This window comes from Rhincodon typus, chromosome 4 (genome assembly GCF_021869965.1).
Source record: "Rhincodon typus isolate 14 chromosome 4, sRhiTyp1.1, whole genome shotgun sequence".
In the NCBI taxonomy this organism is placed as follows: domain Eukaryota; kingdom Metazoa; phylum Chordata; class Chondrichthyes; order Orectolobiformes; family Rhincodontidae; genus Rhincodon; species Rhincodon typus.
The window spans coordinates 36,967,215-36,986,780 of record NC_063335.1 but is presented as its reverse complement, the minus strand read 5'-3'; the positions used below and the strand labels follow the sequence as shown (position 1 = coordinate 36,986,780).

General features: G+C 41.5%; 1 protein-coding gene across 4 annotated transcripts; it reads left to right on the top strand.

Moving 5' to 3' along the window:
• The first annotated feature begins 985 nt into the window (after nt 1-985).
• Nucleotides 986-19,146, top strand: zgc:101716 (uncharacterized protein LOC492784 homolog). 4 transcript variants are annotated; one of them, XM_048596365.1, is made up of 7 exons: nt 991-1,138; nt 1,348-1,425; nt 5,290-5,385; nt 6,296-6,439; nt 7,400-7,920; nt 10,720-10,852; nt 17,977-19,146. In XM_048596365.1, the coding sequence occupies exons 1-7, from the start codon at nt 1,016-1,018 to the stop codon at nt 18,154-18,156; spliced, it is 1,275 nt and encodes a 424-aa protein (XP_048452322.1). In that variant the 5' UTR covers nt 991-1,015; the 3' UTR covers nt 18,157-19,146. The 4 variants fall into 4 exon arrangements, with proteins under 4 accessions (XP_048452324.1, XP_048452322.1, XP_048452321.1 ...); XM_048596364.1 differs by having other exon boundaries at nt 1,342-1,425; XM_048596367.1 differs by lacking the exon at nt 17,977-19,146 and having other exon boundaries at nt 986-1,138; nt 1,342-1,425; nt 10,670-10,850.
• Nucleotides 19,147-19,566: the final 420 nt, after the last annotated feature.

Genomic DNA, 19,566 nt, shown 5'->3' with positions numbered 1-19,566 from the left:
AAGGAACACACCACAAGATTTTATCTCCTGAGCAACTTAAAACCTTTAAAGTGGGCAGCTATATTAGTGATACCACCAAAAAAAATCACCTGCAAGCTTCCTGCTTGAGAGATAAATGACCAATTCTATTTCAATAAAGAAGTGCTCAAAGAAAATGAGAGCTCTCAATTTTGAAATGACATGACAGTGTCTTTCACGTATATCTGGAAAATGGGTTTCTGACATTTTACAACCCTTTGAAAGACAGCAACTCTGATAGTGCAACACTCCAGAACTGCCACTGTTGTGTCAACCTTGATTTACGTGGTGTAGAAGTGTGCAAAGAGCTCTTGGAATGGGTTTTCCACAAAGCTGCAATTACGCTTCTCTTCTACAGATCATGACAGAGCTCTGCGCTTCTGGCTGGGTCTTCCAACTCGGTTTCTTTAAATGGCTGGGTGATCTTCCATGCATTCTAGCTCAGGATTGTCAGAGAGAGAGAGACAATCTGCATCTATGTTTAGGGCACTAGCTGCCATATTCTCGTATGTGTTCCAATGTTTCAAAGTTTTTCATGATGGTAAGTGAATGTGTGGGTACTTAAGTGGATAGAGTGAATGAAGTAAAGGGATAAACTGGCAGGTAAGTTGAAGGGTATTTAGGATTGGGTTGGAGGGAGTCTGAAGTTATGGTGATAGTCAGATGTTTGGGCGGGGTAGTCAGTGGCAGTAATTGGTTAAGTTTTTTAGTGACTTGGGAGTTAGGCAAGGATTTTTCAGCCTAAGCAACCATTTAGTGTCTGCCTACTGGAGTTTTTGGAATAGGGCAATTATCAGAACTTCAATTTCTGGTAGTCTGGAAAGAATTATTGGGTGAGAGTTCAAAATTGCTCGAGGCTCCAGAGTTTTGCGGGGCCTGCAAACTCGACTTAAGGGGATTTGATTGAACTGGGGTTGAGCTGGGCAAGGGAATTTGAGGAAACGGAACTGTTGTACAGATTTGCTGTATTCCGGGGGAACTAATTCCTCTACGTTGCATGAGAAAAATGGAGGGTTTCGGCTGCGAGTTTGACGATTCTGTATTTGAATCGTTTCGGGAAAGGAAGGCGGCGTCCGGGATAAAGCTAGGATCCTACACGGCGAAACTCTGCGAGCCTCGGGTGAGAAGTGTTGAATTTAATAGCGATCTGTTACCCTGAATAGGCAGTGTGCGTTACACACACAGTCGCCCGACTGGAAACCAGATTAGACCAGCCCTGGAGCTTGAGCTTTAAGCTTTCCTGTGTGGAGGGTTGGGCTGTTAGTTCAGTCGTGGACCAAACAAAGAAGAAATTACCTAAAAGTAACAATTTTATGATCAAAGTTACAGCACTCCCCAAATGCCTTCAATCCTTCCGAACTATTCTGGAACAAATCCTCAACCTCGGTCGATGTCAGATATGACACAGTGAGTAAAATTTATACGCAGAAACAGTACATTTACTCCACAGTGTTCTTCATGCTTTACTGGAAGCGTCATTTCTGAAATCAGTCAGCATTACAAGTGCTTTCTCCCTAGTGATGTGTGTTTCAGTGCCTGTATTTTAGGACAGGTTCATAATTTAGATTCAACATCTCTTCCATTAAGAGATAGTAAGAACTGCCGATGCTGGAGTCAGAGATAACACAGTGTGGAGCTGGAGGAACACAGCAGTCAGGCAGCACCAGAGGAGCCGGAAAATTGACTCTTCCGGTCGGGACCCTTCTTCAGAAATGGCGAGGGGGAAGGGAGCTCAAAAATAGGAAGAGAGAGGAGGGGTGGGGCTGGGGAAGTTATGTGGACTGGTGATAGGTGGGGGGTGGTGTGGTGGGAATTCGTCAGTGATTTGGGTTGGGCGGATAGGTAGGAGAGAAGATGGACAGGTTGTGACAGGTCATGGAGGTGGGGATGAGAGGGAGGGTTGGATGTGGCCTGACTCCGCTAGGCTGACTTATTGTCTCTGCCTACTTCTGTCCCACTGAACCTATCTCCGCTTACCTTGGTTCTGTTTTCTTCCCCTGGACCAGGAATTCCCCACCTACGTCCGGGACACCACCCACACCCTCCTCCACCTCCAAGACTTCCAATTCCCTGGCCCCCGACACCTCATCTTCACTGTGGACATCCAATCCCTGTACACTTGTATACCCCAAGCGGATGGCCTAAAAGCCCTCCAGTTCCCCCTCCACTGATACCCTCATCCACTTAACAGAACTCATCTTTACCCTTAACAACTTCTCCTTTAACTCCTCCCACTTCCTACAGACTATGGGGGTGGCCATGGGAACCCGCATGGGTCCAAGCTATGCCTGCCTCGTGGTAGGATATGTGGAACAGTCCCTCTTCCACTGGCGCTATGCCTCACCTCTTCCTCCGCTACATTGATGACTGTATCGGCGCTGCCTCGTGCTCCCACGAGGAGCTTGAACAGTTCATCAACTTTACTAACGCCTTTCACCTCAACCAAGTTCACCTGGACCATCTCTGACGCCTCTCTCTCCTTCCAGGACCCCTCTGTCTCCATCTCTGGTGACCGCCTCGAAACCTACGTCTATTTCAAGCCCACCGATTCCCACAGCTACCTAGACTACACCTCCTCTCACTCCACCTTCCTGCAAGAATGCGATCTCCTACTCCCAAATTTTGTGCTTCCGCCGCGTCTGTTCCCAAACTGGGGTGTTCCACTCCCACACATCCCAGATGTCATCCTATTTCATGGATCGCAACTTCCCCCCCCATTTGGTGGTCGAAAATGCCCTCAACCGCATCTCTTGCGTTTCCTGCACCTCTGCTCTCGCATCTGCTCGCCCCAACAAAGATAAAGACAGAATCTCCCTTGTCCACCCATATCACCCCACCAACCTCTGCATTCAACGTATCATTCTCTGCAACTTACGCCACCTACAATCAGTCTCCACAACCAAAGATATATTTCACTCCCCACCTGTATCTGCCTTTCGTAGGGACCGCTCTCTCCATGACTCCCTCTCATCCACTGCACACTTCCCACTAACCCCACCACGCTCAGCACCTTTTGCTGCAACCACAGGAAGTGTTACACCTGCTCCTACACCACCTCCCTCCCCTCCATTCAAGGCACCAAACAAACCTTCTACATTAGACAGGGGTTCACCTGCGCATTCGTCAACGTGGTATACTGCATCTGCTGCTCCCGATGTGGCCTCCTCTACATCAATGAGACCGTTTTGTAGAGCACCTGCTCTCTGTTGGTGACAAACGAGCAACACTTCTGGTCACGAACCATTTCAACTCCCCTTCCTGCTCCCTGGGTGACATGTCCATCCTGGGCCTCCTCCAGTGTCACAATGACGCCACCTGCAAACTGGAAGTGCAGCACCTCGTATTCCAACTTGGGAGCCTACAGCCCAATGGCCTAAACTTGGATTTTACCAGTTTCAAAACCTCCCACCTCCTGGCCTCATCCCCGCCTCCTTGACCTGACACAACCTGTCTATCTTCTCTCCCACCTATCCACCCCACCCACCTCATTGACCAATCCCTACCCTACACTCACCGATCACCATCCCACCTACCCTCCCCATCCCCACCCCTCCTCTCTCTCGCTCTCTCTCTCGCTCTCTCTCGCTCTCTCTCGCTCTCTCTCTCTATTTCTGAGCTCCCTTCCTCCTCCCCCATTTCTGAAGAAGGGTCCTGACCCAAAACGTCAACTTTCCTGCTCCTCTGATGCTGCCTGGCCTGTTGTGTTCCTTCAGGTCCACACTGTGCTCTCTTCCATTCACATTCTGTCCTGCACTTCCCTTTAAATGTTGAATTCATTTGTCTATTTTGATTATCATGTGATTTTCACGTGTTTGTAACTTGTTTATTGGCTTTTTGATGTAAGTTCCACCATAATGCAGTTTTTAGACTGCGAATATGTTTCTTGAATAAAAGACCATTGTTGTTGTTGTTGTTGCTATTGTTTGCCTTCCCCTAAAATGCAACAGAACTATTCACTCCAACCACTCCCCTATGGAATAGTAGCGTGTAGGTGATGTGATATGTGGTTTGCAGGGGGAGCGAACCTGGTCAGTGGATCAAGGGGGAGTAGTTGTAGAGGAAGAGGGGTTAGGAATGTCAGGGGTGAGATAGTGGCAAGGTTGGTGGCAGTTAGGAGAGGTAGTTATCAGTGTGAGTACTTAGGGTTTGGTTCTTTAGTTATTCGAGGGTTAGATAGGAGTTCATGTCTAAGGAACTGGAGACTTTGGAGGGTTCCAAGGAGCAAGGGACTTGTTAAATAGAAAGTTCAAATTATCCAGATAATATTTTCCTGTTTAATAGTGTGCAAATTTGGCTGGTCACTAGGTTTTATTCTAATTACTGGTGCTTTTTGAGGAAATTTGACTGAAAAAGTTCCATTTGATCTCATGTCTTTGGAATACAATAAGTTCTACTGTAGTTTTGCCTAAATGAGTCATAGACCCAAGCAAGAGGCCATTCAGTCCATCATGCTTGTGTTAGCTGGTTGAAGAAGCTGTACAATTAACCCCATTCTGCACTTTTCACCACGGTATGGCGAATATTTCCTTTGAAGTATTTATCCAGTTTCCTTTCCAAAGTTACTATTGAATTTGCTTCCACTGCCCTTTCAAGTAGCACATTTCTGATCTTAACAACTTGCCACACAAAAAGAATAGCCCAGTTGCCAACTATTATTCTAACATAACAATATTGCACTAAACTGTTCTTAAAAAAACTACTTGGGACTCGGGTATTGTTTCCTATTATAGGTACCATACTTAACACTTTGGAATGGGTGCAGAGGAGATTTGTTTTAGCGTGGTTAACGGAGATGTGAGACATTTTACCTCCTGGTAGTGAAAACAGATTTTCCTTAGTTAATGCTGTTAAGAATTCTTAACAATTTAGAATGCTTACTTTAAATCTTCTGTTAGCCTATTCTGGTCTAAGCAGAACAATGCTGGTTTTTAAAAGTCTCAATATAATTGATGTCTAGCATCCCCCTTAAACATGCTATTAAATCTCCTCTGCACTCACTCTGAAACCTTCCTAAAGAATGTACCTAGAATGAGACAGGATATTCCACCTGAGTCTGTAGCAATGTTTCTAACAGCTAATATGATGTTACTATATTTTTAACATAATAATTTTTAAATTGTCTTAATTTTTTGCAAGTTGTGTTGGCTGATGTGAAAACTTACCGATGATGTCTACGTCACAAATTGGCTTCAATTAATAACCCTGCAGTAGACTTTATTCATGAAGAAAAACCGTCTAGTTTCAGTGTGTATTGTCCCTGATGTCTTGCAGTGGTTCTGGGGTGAAATCTGCACAGCTGATGATGTGGAGAAGCTGACTGCACTGAAGTTTCGTGGAGATCTGGCATTCAAGCATCAAGATTATCAGGTATCCAGGAACATGGAAGGTTTGCCCTAACCAAGGAAAGACAATTGCCTGTAATACTAAGATAGCAAGAACTGCAGATGCTGGAGTCAGAGATAACAAAGTGCAGAGCTGGAGGAATACAGGCCAGGCAGCATCAGAGAAGCAGGAAAGTTGACTTTTCGGGTCGGGACCCTTCTTCAGAAGTGGGGAGGGGGAGGGGAGCTCAAATAAAGAGAGAGGAGGGGTGGGGCTGGGGAAAGTAGGTGGGATGGTGAAAGGTGAGTGCATGTAAGAAGTGGTGGGGATTGGTCAGTGAGGTGGGTGGGGTGGATAGATGGGTGAGAAGATGGACAGGTTGTGTCAGGTCAAGGAGGTGGGGATGAGAGGGAGAGTTGGTCATGGAATGAGGCCGGGAGTGCGGAGATTTTGAAACTGGTAAAATCCACGTTTAGGCCATTGGGCTGTAGGCTCCTGAGGTGGAATATGAGGTGCTGCACTTCCAGTTTGTGGGTGGCATCATTGTGACACTGGAGGAGACCCAGGATGGACATGTCACCCAGGGAGTGGGAGGGGAAGTTAAAAAGTTTTGCAACTGGAAGGTCGTGGTGTTTGTTGTGTACGCCTGTAATACTACTTAGTTTTTTCAAAAGCCAATTTCAAGTTTAGAACTGCAGAGTTGGGAAATGTTGCAAGTATGCCATCATTTCCCTATCATTATCAGACTGCCTGTGATGCATTGCCTACAAAGTTTTCTTTTAATTGTGGGGCAAAATGCACACTTGTTTTTGGGGGATATGTAGATTTGCTTTTGTTAAAGATGCATTTTGGCTGTGACAGTTTTTAATAATAGTTGAATTGATCATTGTAAACAGCCACTTGATCACAAGATACTGTATATAATGCATTCTTTACTGCACCTTTTCTTTCCCAGAAAGCATTGTGTGAATACTCCAGTAGTTTGACCCTTGTTCCAGAGTCAAATATTGCGCTCAGAAGAGATCTACAGGAGGCCCAAGCTCGATGCCTGTGCCTTCTTGGCAGATCTGATGATGCCTTGGATATAGCACAGAAACTGGTTAGTCTTAACACCATTTTAAATTTCACCGTGTTATGATGCTATGTATGTAATTAAAAATACATGGTTTGTATTACACAACACTGAAATATCAGCTACAGTTCAGTAGGTAACGTTTCTCACCTTTGAGTCAGAAGATCTGGGCTTCAAGTGCCACAATGAGACTTGAGTGTATAATCCAAGCTGACTCTCCTAGTACGCAAGGAGTGATGCATTGTTCTCGGCTCCACCTTTCAGAGACATTAAACCAAAGCCCCTTCTGCCCTCTCAGGTGGATGTCAAATAGTCCATGGCTATCCAAAAAAGAAGCCAAGAATTGTGGATGCTCTAAATCAGAAGCAGAACAGAAAATGCTGAAAAAAATGCAGCAGATTTGTCAGCATCCAGGGAGAGAAAGTAGAGTTAATATTTCGGGTCCAGAGACCTTTCCTCCGAACCCTTCTTTGTCTCCACAGATGCTGCCAAGCCTGTTGAGTTCTGTTTTTGTATCCTGTGGCTAATAGTTGGAGAAGGAGCAAGCTAACAATTAACTCTCATCCAGCATGATCATACCAGTTTTGTCTGGTCATTACGTGATTTATTTTTATTTTTTTTTTTTTATTTATTTTTTTTTTTTTTGAGGGACCTTGATCTTCCGCATTGCCTACATACGCCAATACACTCAGTGGATTGTAATACGATTAAGCAAAATCTGTGATAATTACTTAGTAAAGGAGAAACTTGCCCAGCTATGAGGAAAGCAGAGGGAATGGGACTCATTGGATAGCTCTTCTACAGGGAGTTGGCATGACACAGTGGGCTAAATGGCCATTCCTGTGCTGTATGATTGTATAATATCATGTTGCAGACAAGATAACACTAATACATTGTAAAATTAAACCACTTGGGATTTTCGTGTATGTTAATAATTTAGGTGTTTTCTTCATTCTAATCTGTCGCTGTTTTTATTCTGTCTACTAGAGATCCGAGATAACCAATACAGACCATCTCACTACAGTTCTTAACCTGGATATTCTCATCTATCGGAATGCTGGAAATCTGTCTGAAGAGCTCAGCTGTTTACAACAATTAATTTCCATGCACACTCTCAATCCATGGTACTGGAAGAAGCTAGCTGAATGTTACCTAGGTCATGCTCATGCCTTATTGTCTGCAACAGTGTCAGTTGTCCCAGTCTGCAAGGATGGACGTTGCCTTAAAATGTTAGAAAAGTCAGCTATAGAAACAGCAACATCTAAAACCAAAGCTGACTGTGCACAACTTCAATCATTAAGCAGAAATCCTTGTGGGCAAGTGGATTGTAAAAGGCAAATAAACCTCATCAGGAATGCATCCAAGGTGGAGAATTCTGGCCTAACTTTTACAAGCCATGTTGTCTCTTCTTATTCAGCTGTTGGTGATAGCATTGAAGTCGATCTCAAAAGAGGACAGCAGTTGAGGGATCTGTGGCTGTTTGCATGTTCCTCCTTTGTAAGAGCGAGGTAAGTATGTAACACGTGAATGGGTTAAAAGAAAAACACAGTGAAAAAAATTGAGAAATAAAAAGGGAAAGTAGGGAAAAATGTCAAATGTTTAAGTTTGACTATTTGGATTAAATTGTCCCTTTCTGGCTCAGCTTGATTGTTTTAGATTATCTTGTTATTAGTAAGGGCAGATTCTGGAAAGGTTCCTTTAGGCTGGAAAATAGCAAATATAACCTTTTTTATTCAAGGAAGGAGGAAGGTAGAAAAAATGAGATTTAGAGGCCAGTTAGCACGTCATTTGTGAGGAAAATGTTAGAATCAATCATTGAGGTTATGACTGAGCAGGTTGAAAAACTCAGTAATCAGGGAGAGTCAGCATGATTTTGTGAAAGGGAATTCATGCCTAACCAATTTTTTTGAAGGAGTAATATGCTGTGAATAAAGGGAAACCCATTTCATTCGAAGGTAGGTAGATTTTTGTAGGGGCTTCCAGAAGCATTTGACAAGGTTCTACAAAAATCTTATACCATAAATTAGGGGCTCACAGTACAGGGCTAATATATTAGCGTAGATTGAAAATTGGTTGGCTGGCAGAAAACAGAGTATGCCTTGATGGATCTTTTTCAGATTTGCAGAATATGATGGGTGGAGTCCTGCGTGCTGGGCTTTCAACGTTTTACAATTTATGTCAATGACTTAAATAAGGGATTTTGGATTTAATTTGATTTATTATTGTCACATGTTCTGAGATACAACAAAAAGTATTGTTTTGCATGCTATCCAAACAAATCATGCCTTATGTAAGTACATCAGAGTAGACAGATTGCAGAATATAGTGTTACAGCTATAGAGAAGGTGCAGAGAAAAATCATCCCTAATATGAGAGGTCCGTTCATAAGTCTGATAACAGCAGGGAAGAAGGTGTTCTTGAATCTGTTGATACAAAAATTTGAAAGCACATATCTTCTGCTCTATAGAAGAGGGTGGAAGAGAGTATAAAAAGGGTTTGAGGAGACTTTGATTATGTTGGTTGTTTTCCGTAGGCAGTGGGAAGTATAGAATCCAAGTCATAGTGGCCAAAGTTACAGAGAACAAGGACAGGTAGGAAAGTATGTTGTGAAGATAACCTAACTATAATCTGGTTGTTCCTATTTAAAGTGAATGAGCAAACATCCAGCATATGGAGTATGAAGTGTGAAAATGTGTAGTTCTTCACAGGCTGCAGGGGGCTCAGTGGTTGTCAGCACTGCTACCTCAGTGTCAGAGACCCAGGTTCAATTCCAGCCTTGGGCCATTATCAGTGTGGAGTTTGCACGTTCTCCCCTCTGTGGATTTCCTCTGGGTGCTCCGGTTTACTCCCATGGTCCAAAGATCAGCAGAATAGGTGGATCTGCCATGCTAGATTGCCCATAGTGTCCAGTGAAATGCATGTTAGGTGGATTAGGAAATGCAGGATTATAGGCATGGGTGTAGGTCTGGGTGGGATGCTCTCTGGAGGGTTGGTGTGGACTTGATGGGTCAATTGGTCTGCTTCCACACTATAGGGATTCTATGATTCACTTTTTTCCCCCCAGGAAGAATAAAAAAGCAGAATATTATTTAAATGAAGAATAACTGTAGAATTCTGAGGTGTAGTGGGATCTAGGTGTTTTAGTGCCAGAGTCACAAAACGTTAGTTTACAATACAGTAGGTGAAGAAGAATAGCTTTTCATTAATCTTATTTACAAGAGGAAATGAATATGAAAGTAAGGATATTATGCTTCTGTTATGCAGAGCACGGGTGAGGCCATATCTTGAATACTATGTGGAGTATTTAACAAAAAATATAAACCTGTTGGAAGCAATTCAGAGGAGGTTTAGTAGATTGATACCCAGTAAGAGAGAGTTGTCTTATGAGGAATGATTGGTCAGACTGGGCATATTTCCACTGGGGTTTAGAACAGCAAATAGTAATATGATTGAAGTTTATAAGATCCTGAATGGTCTTAAAGTTGGATGTGGTGAGGATGTTTCCTCTTGGGGGTGAGTTGAAAATTAGGGATCACCCTTTCTGCTTTTAGCTCGGAAATGGGGGAAATTGTTTTCTCTGAGGGTTGAGACACTTTGGAACTCTCTCTGCCTTTGGTGGGGTCGTTGAGCATTTTTAGTTCAAAGGTAGGTAGATTTTTGCAGGGTGAGGGAATCAAAGATCAAGTATTATGGAGGGTTTGCAGGGCTGGAGGAAGTTAAGTGATAAGGTTGGGCAAGGCCATGAGAAGTTTTGAAAGGAAGAATAAAAATATTAAAATCAAGATATTATTTAACTGGGAGTAAATAGATCAGTGAGCATAGAAATAATAGCAAACAGGATTTGGTGGAAATCAGGACTCAAAATAGAGTTTTGGATAACCTTAAGCTTACAAGAGGTAGAATGTAGGAGACTGGATAGGAATGTATTGGAATAGTCTAGAGGTAGCGAAGGTAGTAGTGAGGTTGATAAGCTGAGGAGATGGGGAGTATTACAGACATATAAACAGGTGATCTTAGCGATAGCGTGGAAATGTGGTTGGAAGCTCATCTTGGTCTAAAGGACACCAAGGTTGGAAATCAGTCTGGGTCAATCTGAACACAATTGCCAAGAGAGAAAAGAATGGAGTCAGTAGCTAAAGATTAAAGTTTATGATGGGGTCCAAAGACAAACCCAAATTTTAGCCATTCTGAGATGAATTGTATTTTACCAATGAGATTGAACTGTGAATTTTATGTATTATTAACTACATGCTGCAGTTTGCTTTACAATATTGAAAGATTAACCAATGAAACCGAGCTGTGCTCAGACTTCTGTTGCAGATGGTGAAGGCACAGCAGGCCTCTTTTGTCTTAGAGAGGAACCTGACTGTCCAAGAGGAGATCAGGCAGGAACTCAGCAATCTGGAGTTGAGAGAAGAGGCACTGAATGCAATAAGTAAGGTAGCTGGATGCTTTATATTTTTATAAACGGTGTGAGTAAGCTGTGTAAATTTCTATGTCCAGTTTTCAGACACATAATGATACTTGGGTTTCCTATTCATTAATCCCAGATGTCTAAACTAAACTCTGATATTTCCTCCCTAAACCTCCTAGTCTCCAGATGCTTTTAAAAACCTACGTTTTTGACTAAATGTTTGATCAGTTTTGATCAAACATCTCCTTGTGTGCCTAGGTATCTGATAATCACTCTTATGAAAGATCTGCGAGCAACATACAACGTTACAAATTTACAACATTAAAGGCACTGTATAAATGCAAGTTGTTCAGCTGTACATTCTTAAAAACAGGGCAACAAATTCAGTAGTATATCCATTGTTGAAATGGTTTTGTGAAAAAAAAATTCCAGATCAGTGCTTTTGAGACACTCCAGAACAAATCCAAAGGTCGATTTACACAGATATGATGATAGATTGTGTTTGTATAAGTGTTGAGACCATGATACTGCATAATTGAAAGAAACTATTCAATGTTGTAATGTGAAAATAATAGGCTTGGTTTTCCGGATCCAAATTTGTCTTCAACCAAACCCATTTTGTATGAAGGCTAACTTCGTCTGGTACAATATAGAACCTGAACAGGTTTATTAATCTTTTGTGTAGAGTACCAAAACGAGTCAGTGATGGTAAACTTTTATAAAACACTGGCTAGCACTGACTTGGAGTGACTAGAGAAGTTGGAGTTGCGCTCTGAAAGCAGAAAAAGCTTAAAAAAAAAAAAAAAAAAAAAAAATCTAATTAGGCTGTTCAAAGTTGAAAGGTGCTTTGATACAGTAGATGGCGAAAAACTGTTTCAGTGTCAAGGTGGGGCAGTAACCAGGGTCACAGATTTAAGATAATTGACGAAGTAAGCTGGAAGAAAATGAGAATTTTTGAATGCAGTGTGTTCTGATGTATACTATCTGAAAGGGTAGTAGGAGCAAATTCAATAGTAATGTTTGGCAAAGAATTGTGTAAGTATTGAAAGAGAAAACAAACCTGTAAAGTTACAGGGGAAGAGCACGGGGAGTGGAACTAATTGGAAACCTCAAAGTGCCAGCACAGGCTCGAGGCACTGAATGGCCTCCTTTGTTGTAAGGTTCTTTAAAAGTATGATGTTACATTGTGTATTGTTGCTGAATAACATCTATTAGAGGTGTTGATTTAGTTGTACTGTTAGTGTGGTGAAAGACAGTAAATAGTAATGACAGATGTGCATTAGCTGTGAATCCAAATTTTCATGTTTTTAATGGTTGCGGTGGGGTTTTGATGTGTCTTTGAATTCAGTAGTTTTAGTTGATTTCGTACCAATTCCAGAACAGTACAGTGAGACAATCTTTTAATTGATTTATGAGCTGTTAAAACTTCCTACTTTTGATTTGAGGCTGCAATGTTATAGAATAGGTTAGTCATGAGCATCAACTACAAACTTGCTTCACTGGCAGGTGGCGAAATGAGCTCAAAAATATAATCATCTGTGAGTGTGTAATAGCATTAAAGTCCCTCTCTGATACTTAAATGTGATTTTGTCTTTGCATGAACCTTTTTTCCCTCCCTGGCAAAAATGTTTGAAGAAGGGCCCCGACCTGAAACATCAACTTTCCTGCTCCTCTAATGCTGCCTGACCTGCTGTGTTCCTCCACCTCCACGCTGTGTTATCTCTGACAGGTTTAAGTTCTGTGTCACATTTTTGTGACCAGTTCTGATAAAACATTTGTCAAGCAAGTGTGACTGGCCCCAAGCAATCATGTGACTCAGTTAATTTATTCAAGTACTGAATTATTGTCGGTATATGAGAGCATATTAGCCTAGTGGTAATGTTACTGGGATAGCAATTTAGAGGCTTTGCTGAATAATGCAGGAAACAAAAGCTTAACTCCTGCTAATTTGAATTTTTAAAATTTGTGAAAGTGACCATGATGATTCATGAAGAAACTTGCTATCCTTACCCATGTGGGCTCAGGGAAACCAGGGAGAGTTAGTACATGTTGTTCTTGCCAGTACCACCACATCCTGAAAGTGAAGATCGCATAATCTCAGTAAAGTTCTTGGAGCCAGGTACATCATGAAAGCTCCCTTACACAGCCAAAATTATTTAGATTTCGATGTATTTATTTGTCACATGTACTAAGTATAGGAATACATAAGTACAGCGGCACTGGTGCCCACTTGGTTAGAAAAACTAGAAATAAAAGATTTAACAGAGCCAAAAGGTAAGCAAGAAAAAGAAGAAAAGTCCAGTTCTCACAGTCCCGAGTCCCATCTCCACAATGGTGCAGGCACCGCTACAATCGCTAGGACACCCAGAAGGCTGCTGCTGCTGCCATGCGAAAGGCCCACTCTCGCCCTCTGCAGCTGCCTTACCAGCCCGCTCTCGCTGCCAAACTGGTCCTCTCTTGATCCGCCACCGTCACTCCGGCCCACGCTCGATCTGCTGTCACTGCAGGATATGGTCCGCACATTCAGCTCCCGCCATGCGGTTCCTGGCCACAAGCCGACTCCTTAGGTAAGTAGTTAAAAGGACGGCAGGTGAGGGAAAGATACAATTACTGCAGAGAGGAGAGAGAGAAGAAGAGAAAAGGAAAGGGAACTGGCGAGCAGAGTGGAGCTCCAAATGAAGCGACTTACCCTGACGCCATCTTGTTTTACAGTGGCTAACAGCTTGCCCACCATTTGAAAAGATTGCAAATGTTTTGTAGATTTCTGCACAACTTTGAACTTCAGCTTGGCTCAGCTTACAATTGATTTGGCACTTGGTCAGACGATGTGTGTGTATCTCACTCACTCATCCATTCACCCCTTGACATTCTATGACATTAACAAAACTGAATTTCCCACTATCGACAACCTGGGGGTTAACATTAACCAGAAACTGAACTAAACTAAATTTGAACAGGTCAGAAGCTCATAATTTTGCAGTGAGTAACTCCCGTCCTAACTTCTCAATTTGCCCACTGTCCTCAAGGCAGAAATCAGAGTGTAATGGAATCTTAATGAACAAAGCAGCCTGCTTTATTAGCACCACATCTACCATCTTTAACATTTGCTTTCTCAGCCACTTTGTCCACAGCAGTGTTTTCTGTCTACAAAATGCACTGCAGAAACTCACCAAGATTCCTTAGATAACACCTTCCAAATCTACAGCATCTACCATCTAGAATGACAAGAGCAGCAAATGCATGGTGGTGTCATCACATCAAGTTCCCCTCCAAGCCCCACACCATTCTGACTTGAAATTATATCACTGTTCCTTCATTGTTACTGGGTCAAAATCACGATGATGTCCCGACATCATGAGGACTGCAATGGTTAAAGAAGATAGCTCACTACTTATTACCTCCTCAAAGGTAATTAAGAATGGTCAATAAATGCGGGCCCAGTAAGTGAAGCCTACATCTTATGAATGGAAAACAGGCAAATAACTGAGTTTGATATTTCCATACCGTACTGAGGATTTGCTGCTCTGTCAAAACTGCTGTTCTTCAGTTGACTTTTCTAGATCTGTGTTTACATTTATTTCAATGTAGAGAAGAGTATTTTCTTCCTCTTCAGACTGACCATTTTATTTGTTGCTTGTGGGAAATTGCAGCATACAATATGACTGTGCATTTACTGAGATAATGAGTCTTTGCTATTGAAAGTGAGTCATAGTACATGTAGCCCTTTGAGATTTTTCTGAGAGTCGTTAAATGAATTCAGATCCATGTTTTATTGTGATATTTTCTACAAAACCAATGTTTCTCTTGTTTAATTATATTTTGTGTCAATTCCACTGGGAGTGAAAATTAGCAACTCTATAGGATAAAATACTCAAGACATATAATGCACATTTGATGTGGTTTCTTTGTGTTGGATAGTTTAATGCTCAGGCTGGAAGAACAGAATGTACAGTTCCTTTTAGACCATATCAAACTCTCTTTGGTCCCAAAACACATGTATGTAATTTGGTCTAATATGTACCAGAGAATTTGGAAATGAGCCCAGTGTATTAGCAAACAGTATAGTGCAGTTTAGCAAAGCTTCATGTTTGTCCTGTACAAGAGACTGGAATTTTTTGGGACTGCTCTCTAAATAAAAGAGTTTACTCTTGTTCAATTAGTCCAGCTTCATTATTATGCATGGGATCTAAATGTTCAAGACAAACGTTCCAGAGATGAGGAACCTCCGTTGTGAAGGTAGATTGGAAAAGTTAGGAATGTTTTCCTTGTAGAAAAGGTTGAGTTGAAGTTGAGGGGAAAATTGACAGAGGTGTTCAAAATCATGAAGAATCTGGACAGAGTAGATATGGAGAAACTGTTCCCACTCGTAAAAGGATTCAAAATATGAGGGCACAGATTTAAAATAATTAGCAGAAGCAAAAGTATCTTGAGAGAAGCTTTGAATTGTTAAGGGGTAACATGCACTGTTTGAGACTGGTGAAGACAGGTTCAATGAAGCATTCTGAAGGGAACTAGACTGTTAACTGGAAAGGAAAATGTGCAGGGTCATTATGAGTAGGCCTGGAAATTGCACTAAGTGAATTGTTTATCCTGTGATCTGGTGCAGACACTTGGGCAAATGACCGCATTTGACGATGTAACAATTCTGTGATTTTAACCTTCTCAAAGGAATTTCATTTTCATTATTCAAATGCAAAACATCTTTAATTCACAACACCTTCACAAAAAGCATCCTGTTGCTTCAGTGCAGTGATGATGACACATCATTGCTGGTAGAGGTCAGAGATGTAGGCAATGAGCAACACTATTGATTTACTGAGATAACAAGGTGTAGAGCTGGATGAACACAGCAGACCAAGCAGCATCAGAGAGCAGGATGGCTGACGTTTCGGGCCGAGACCTTTCTTCAGTTTTACACTCTCAATACACCCAAAATTAAAAGCTTGTTGAAAACCTCCTGTCCAGTTTATTTGGAAGTACAAGAAGGAGTTCAAAACACTTGGCTAAGATCTGATCAGCCTTATTTTGACAGGATCTTTAGGACTGTTCTATATTTGCCCTGGGAACACTTCTAAGTCATTTGTGCCAGTTTATTTCTGCAGCTATCAATATAGGATTTGTCAGGAATCCCTGCTGTGTTTATGCTTCCTGGATGAAGTAAGGAAAGAGACTGACACCCAGTCAGTATAATTATCACACTCCCAAACCTGATACATCGGTGGAGGTGATCGCACGTCAGTTCGTCTGAGAAATCTTTTGCTAGAGAGAAAGAGAGCAAAATTACACTGGCAAGAAATTTATGAGAGAATAGGCCAATTTGGCTCCATGAATATCCTCAGTCATTCAATAGGATCATGGCTGATTGAATTGCAGTCGGTACTCCACTTTTCTGCTTGCCCCCCATACAGCATTGTCTTAATCAAAAAATCTGTCTAACTCTGCCTTAACTATATTAATAACCAAATATCCGCTGCTATCTGGGTTACCAGATTCCAAAACTAAATGAGAAACGCAGATTGTGACAGAGTTTTGTGACCTATTGGAACTGCTAAGTAGCAGTTATTTTTAGTGCGGGTACAACAAGTGATTAAGAAGGCAAACAGTATGCTAGTCTTTAACGCAAGTGGCTTGCAATATAACACTGGGAGTCTTGCTACAAACTATGATTTTGGCAAGGGCACACTTTGTACACTGTGCACAGTTTTTGTCTCTGTACCTAGAATACTTGGCTTTGAGAGGTTGCAATCAATATATTGATTTCAGGGATGAGGGAATTGTTCTATGAGTGGAATGGACCTATAGACTTTTGATTTTAGAAGATTGAGACATACTCTCATTAAAAGTTACAACATTTCAAGACGGCTTGAGAGGGTTGATTCTAAGCGACAGCTTCCTCTGGCTGCAAAGTCTAGAACTAGGCATTCTAGACTCAGGATAAGGGGACAGCCATTTAGGACTGAGAACACGGTGATTGTTGTAGACTGTTAGAATTCCCTACCCTGGGATGCTCAGTCATTAAGCATACTCAAGACGGATGTCAAAAGATCTTTGGATGCTAAGCCTTTTTGAGGAGTGAGCTCCAGATTCCCACTATCTTGTGTATGGATATTTCACCACTTAATAATAAACTCATATTTTAAAATTATTATCCCTTGTTCTGGACTTCATTCCCTAACCCTGGCTGAAGAAATAGCGTTTTTAGCAGCCCAGCTGAATCCTTTGATCATTGCAAAGTCCTAAATTAGAACAACCTCAAAATGAAACCTTTTAAGCTCTGACATGACTCAGCTCGGACATTGTCTGAACCTGCTTCTTTGCAACAGTGATAACTTCCTCCCATTTGCAGTGAATTTTCAATCAACCGTAATCGGAGGTATAGCTTTGCGAGATGTGAATGCAGGAAATGTTACAAAAAGTGATCTACAGCTAAAACCAGATGGCAACAATGGTACAGTGAGTTGTTTTATTCGTTCACAGGATTACGTTGTCACTAGCTAGGCCAACGCTTGTTGCCTATCCCTAATTGCCTAGGTAGCAGTTAAGAGTCAACCACGATGCTGAGAGTCTGGACTCATTCATAGGTTAGACCATGTAAGATTAGCATTTTCCTTAAAGGAAAATTGTCCTTCCCTAAAGGACATCAGTGAATCAGATGTGTTTTTCCCAACAATCGACAATAGATTCATGGTCATCATTAGATTCTTCAGAAATTTCTGAAGAAGGGCCCAGACCCGAAACGTCAGCTTTCCTGCTCCTCTGATGCTGCTTGGCCTGTTGTGTTCATCCAGCTCTACACCTTGTTATTCTCAGATTCTCCAGCATCGGCAGTTCCCACTATTCTGAAGGGAAATAAGGTAATTTTTCTAATGCAGCAGTTGTTACAATTGGGACAGTGCTATCAAACAGGATGTTGAGAGCAGATTCAGTTGTAACTTCTATAAAGCATTTGGATAAATACTTGAAAGAGAGAAATTTGCAGAGCTATGGGGAAAGGCCTTGTGAACGGGACTAATTGGAAAGTTCTTTCAAAGAGCCATCACGGGGACAATGAGCCACACTCCCACCTTCTGTAATATGATTCTATGGAATTTATATTGCAAGTACAGTATTTTGCTTTAAATGGAAATATTAATCCTTTGCTCACTCTCAGGTGATGGCGGAGGACCTGCTGCTGGACAAGTTTAAAAATGGTGCAGAGACTGAAAAGCCTGCGACATTTTCCAGTTCATCCTCACTCGACTGCGTTACCATCGAGTCAGGCTCTGACTTTGAGCAGAGGTGGTTTAAAAAGCTCCGAAATGAATCCTTCTACTGTCCCATATGGAAGTGAAACAGGGCAAGAAGGTAAAAATGTCTCTGGATTACGTTAATCTCTGCCAAGGACTGTGAGAGTGACCTTGTGTTTGTAGTGGATGATGAAGAAACTCGAGCAGAGCCCACTTAGCTGAAAGAAAACAACACCTGCTCGCGACAGAATGGCGAAAATGCTACTTGTACATTTGACAAATCTTGACAAGGCATCTGACTCCTGCAGACTTCGGGAGTGAGAGTTCCATATCCCATGTTGCCTGTATCTCCCTCGTTGCCCACACCTCTCACTTCCAACATTGGAATCCAGTTTCTGACTCATTTCTTCAATTAGCTATCAGGCCATGATGTGATTTTGTTACTGTAGAAGTTCTGATATAAGCACTATGGTTTCACAATAATGTGCCAAGAAATGTTCATATCTGTGATGTTAACTTTTATATTTAAGATACGCTGGAAGATCATTATTCTCCCACTATTTTTATCTTTTTTTAAATTTTAGTTTTATTCATATTTTTCTAATTGTAGGAAAGTTTAGTTTCTCTAAATTAAAGCTGTTTTACCATTTTCTGGTATTTTTTCCGGACTTCATTTGTATTTATGTCGCCTTAAGGTAAATACATAAGTCGATAATGTGACCATATATCCTGGTTTTTCATTAACTGTCCCAGTGTCCTGACAGTTTCCTAAATACGGTTCAAATGTTCCAGGTTTCATCTTTTCTCTTTTTGTCAAATATAAACTAGGCCTTGAGGAGAGAATCTGTGTGAAACTTCATCCTTTTTCTTGAAGTATAGGAATGATGGAGGGTGTGTTTTGGAACAGCTGAACTGAGAGGTTAAAAAAATGCATATGTTTCATAAATATTCTTTTGCAATTACACGTAGATATGATTTGTAGGATCTATGGCTTATAGAGGTTTATAAAATCATGAGGAGCATGGATAGGATGAATAGTGAAGGTCTTTTTCTGAGGGTGAGGGAATCCAACACTAGAGGACGTAGGTTTAAGGTGAGAGGGGCAAGATTTAAAAAGGACCTGAGGGGTAACTTTTTCATGCAGAAGGTGGTGCGTGAATGGAACGAGCTGTCAGACGAGTTGGAGGAGGCAGGTACAATAACAACATTTAAAAGGCATCTGCATGGGTATATGAATAGGAAGGGTTCAGAGGGATATGGGCCAAATGCTGGCAAACGGGACTAGGTCAGGTTGGGATGTCTGGTCGAGCCAAATGAGTTGGCCTGAAAGGTCTGTTTCTGTGCTATATGACTCAGAAAATATTATGTCAAATATATCTATTTTTATGTATTGGAGATATTTGCATTTTTGTACTCCGTAGTTTTTTATACTGCACAGTAATTGCATTTCAGAGATTGGGCTTTTATTTGGGAAAATTAATCCCATGTTGCTGTTGAATGATATTATTCACCCA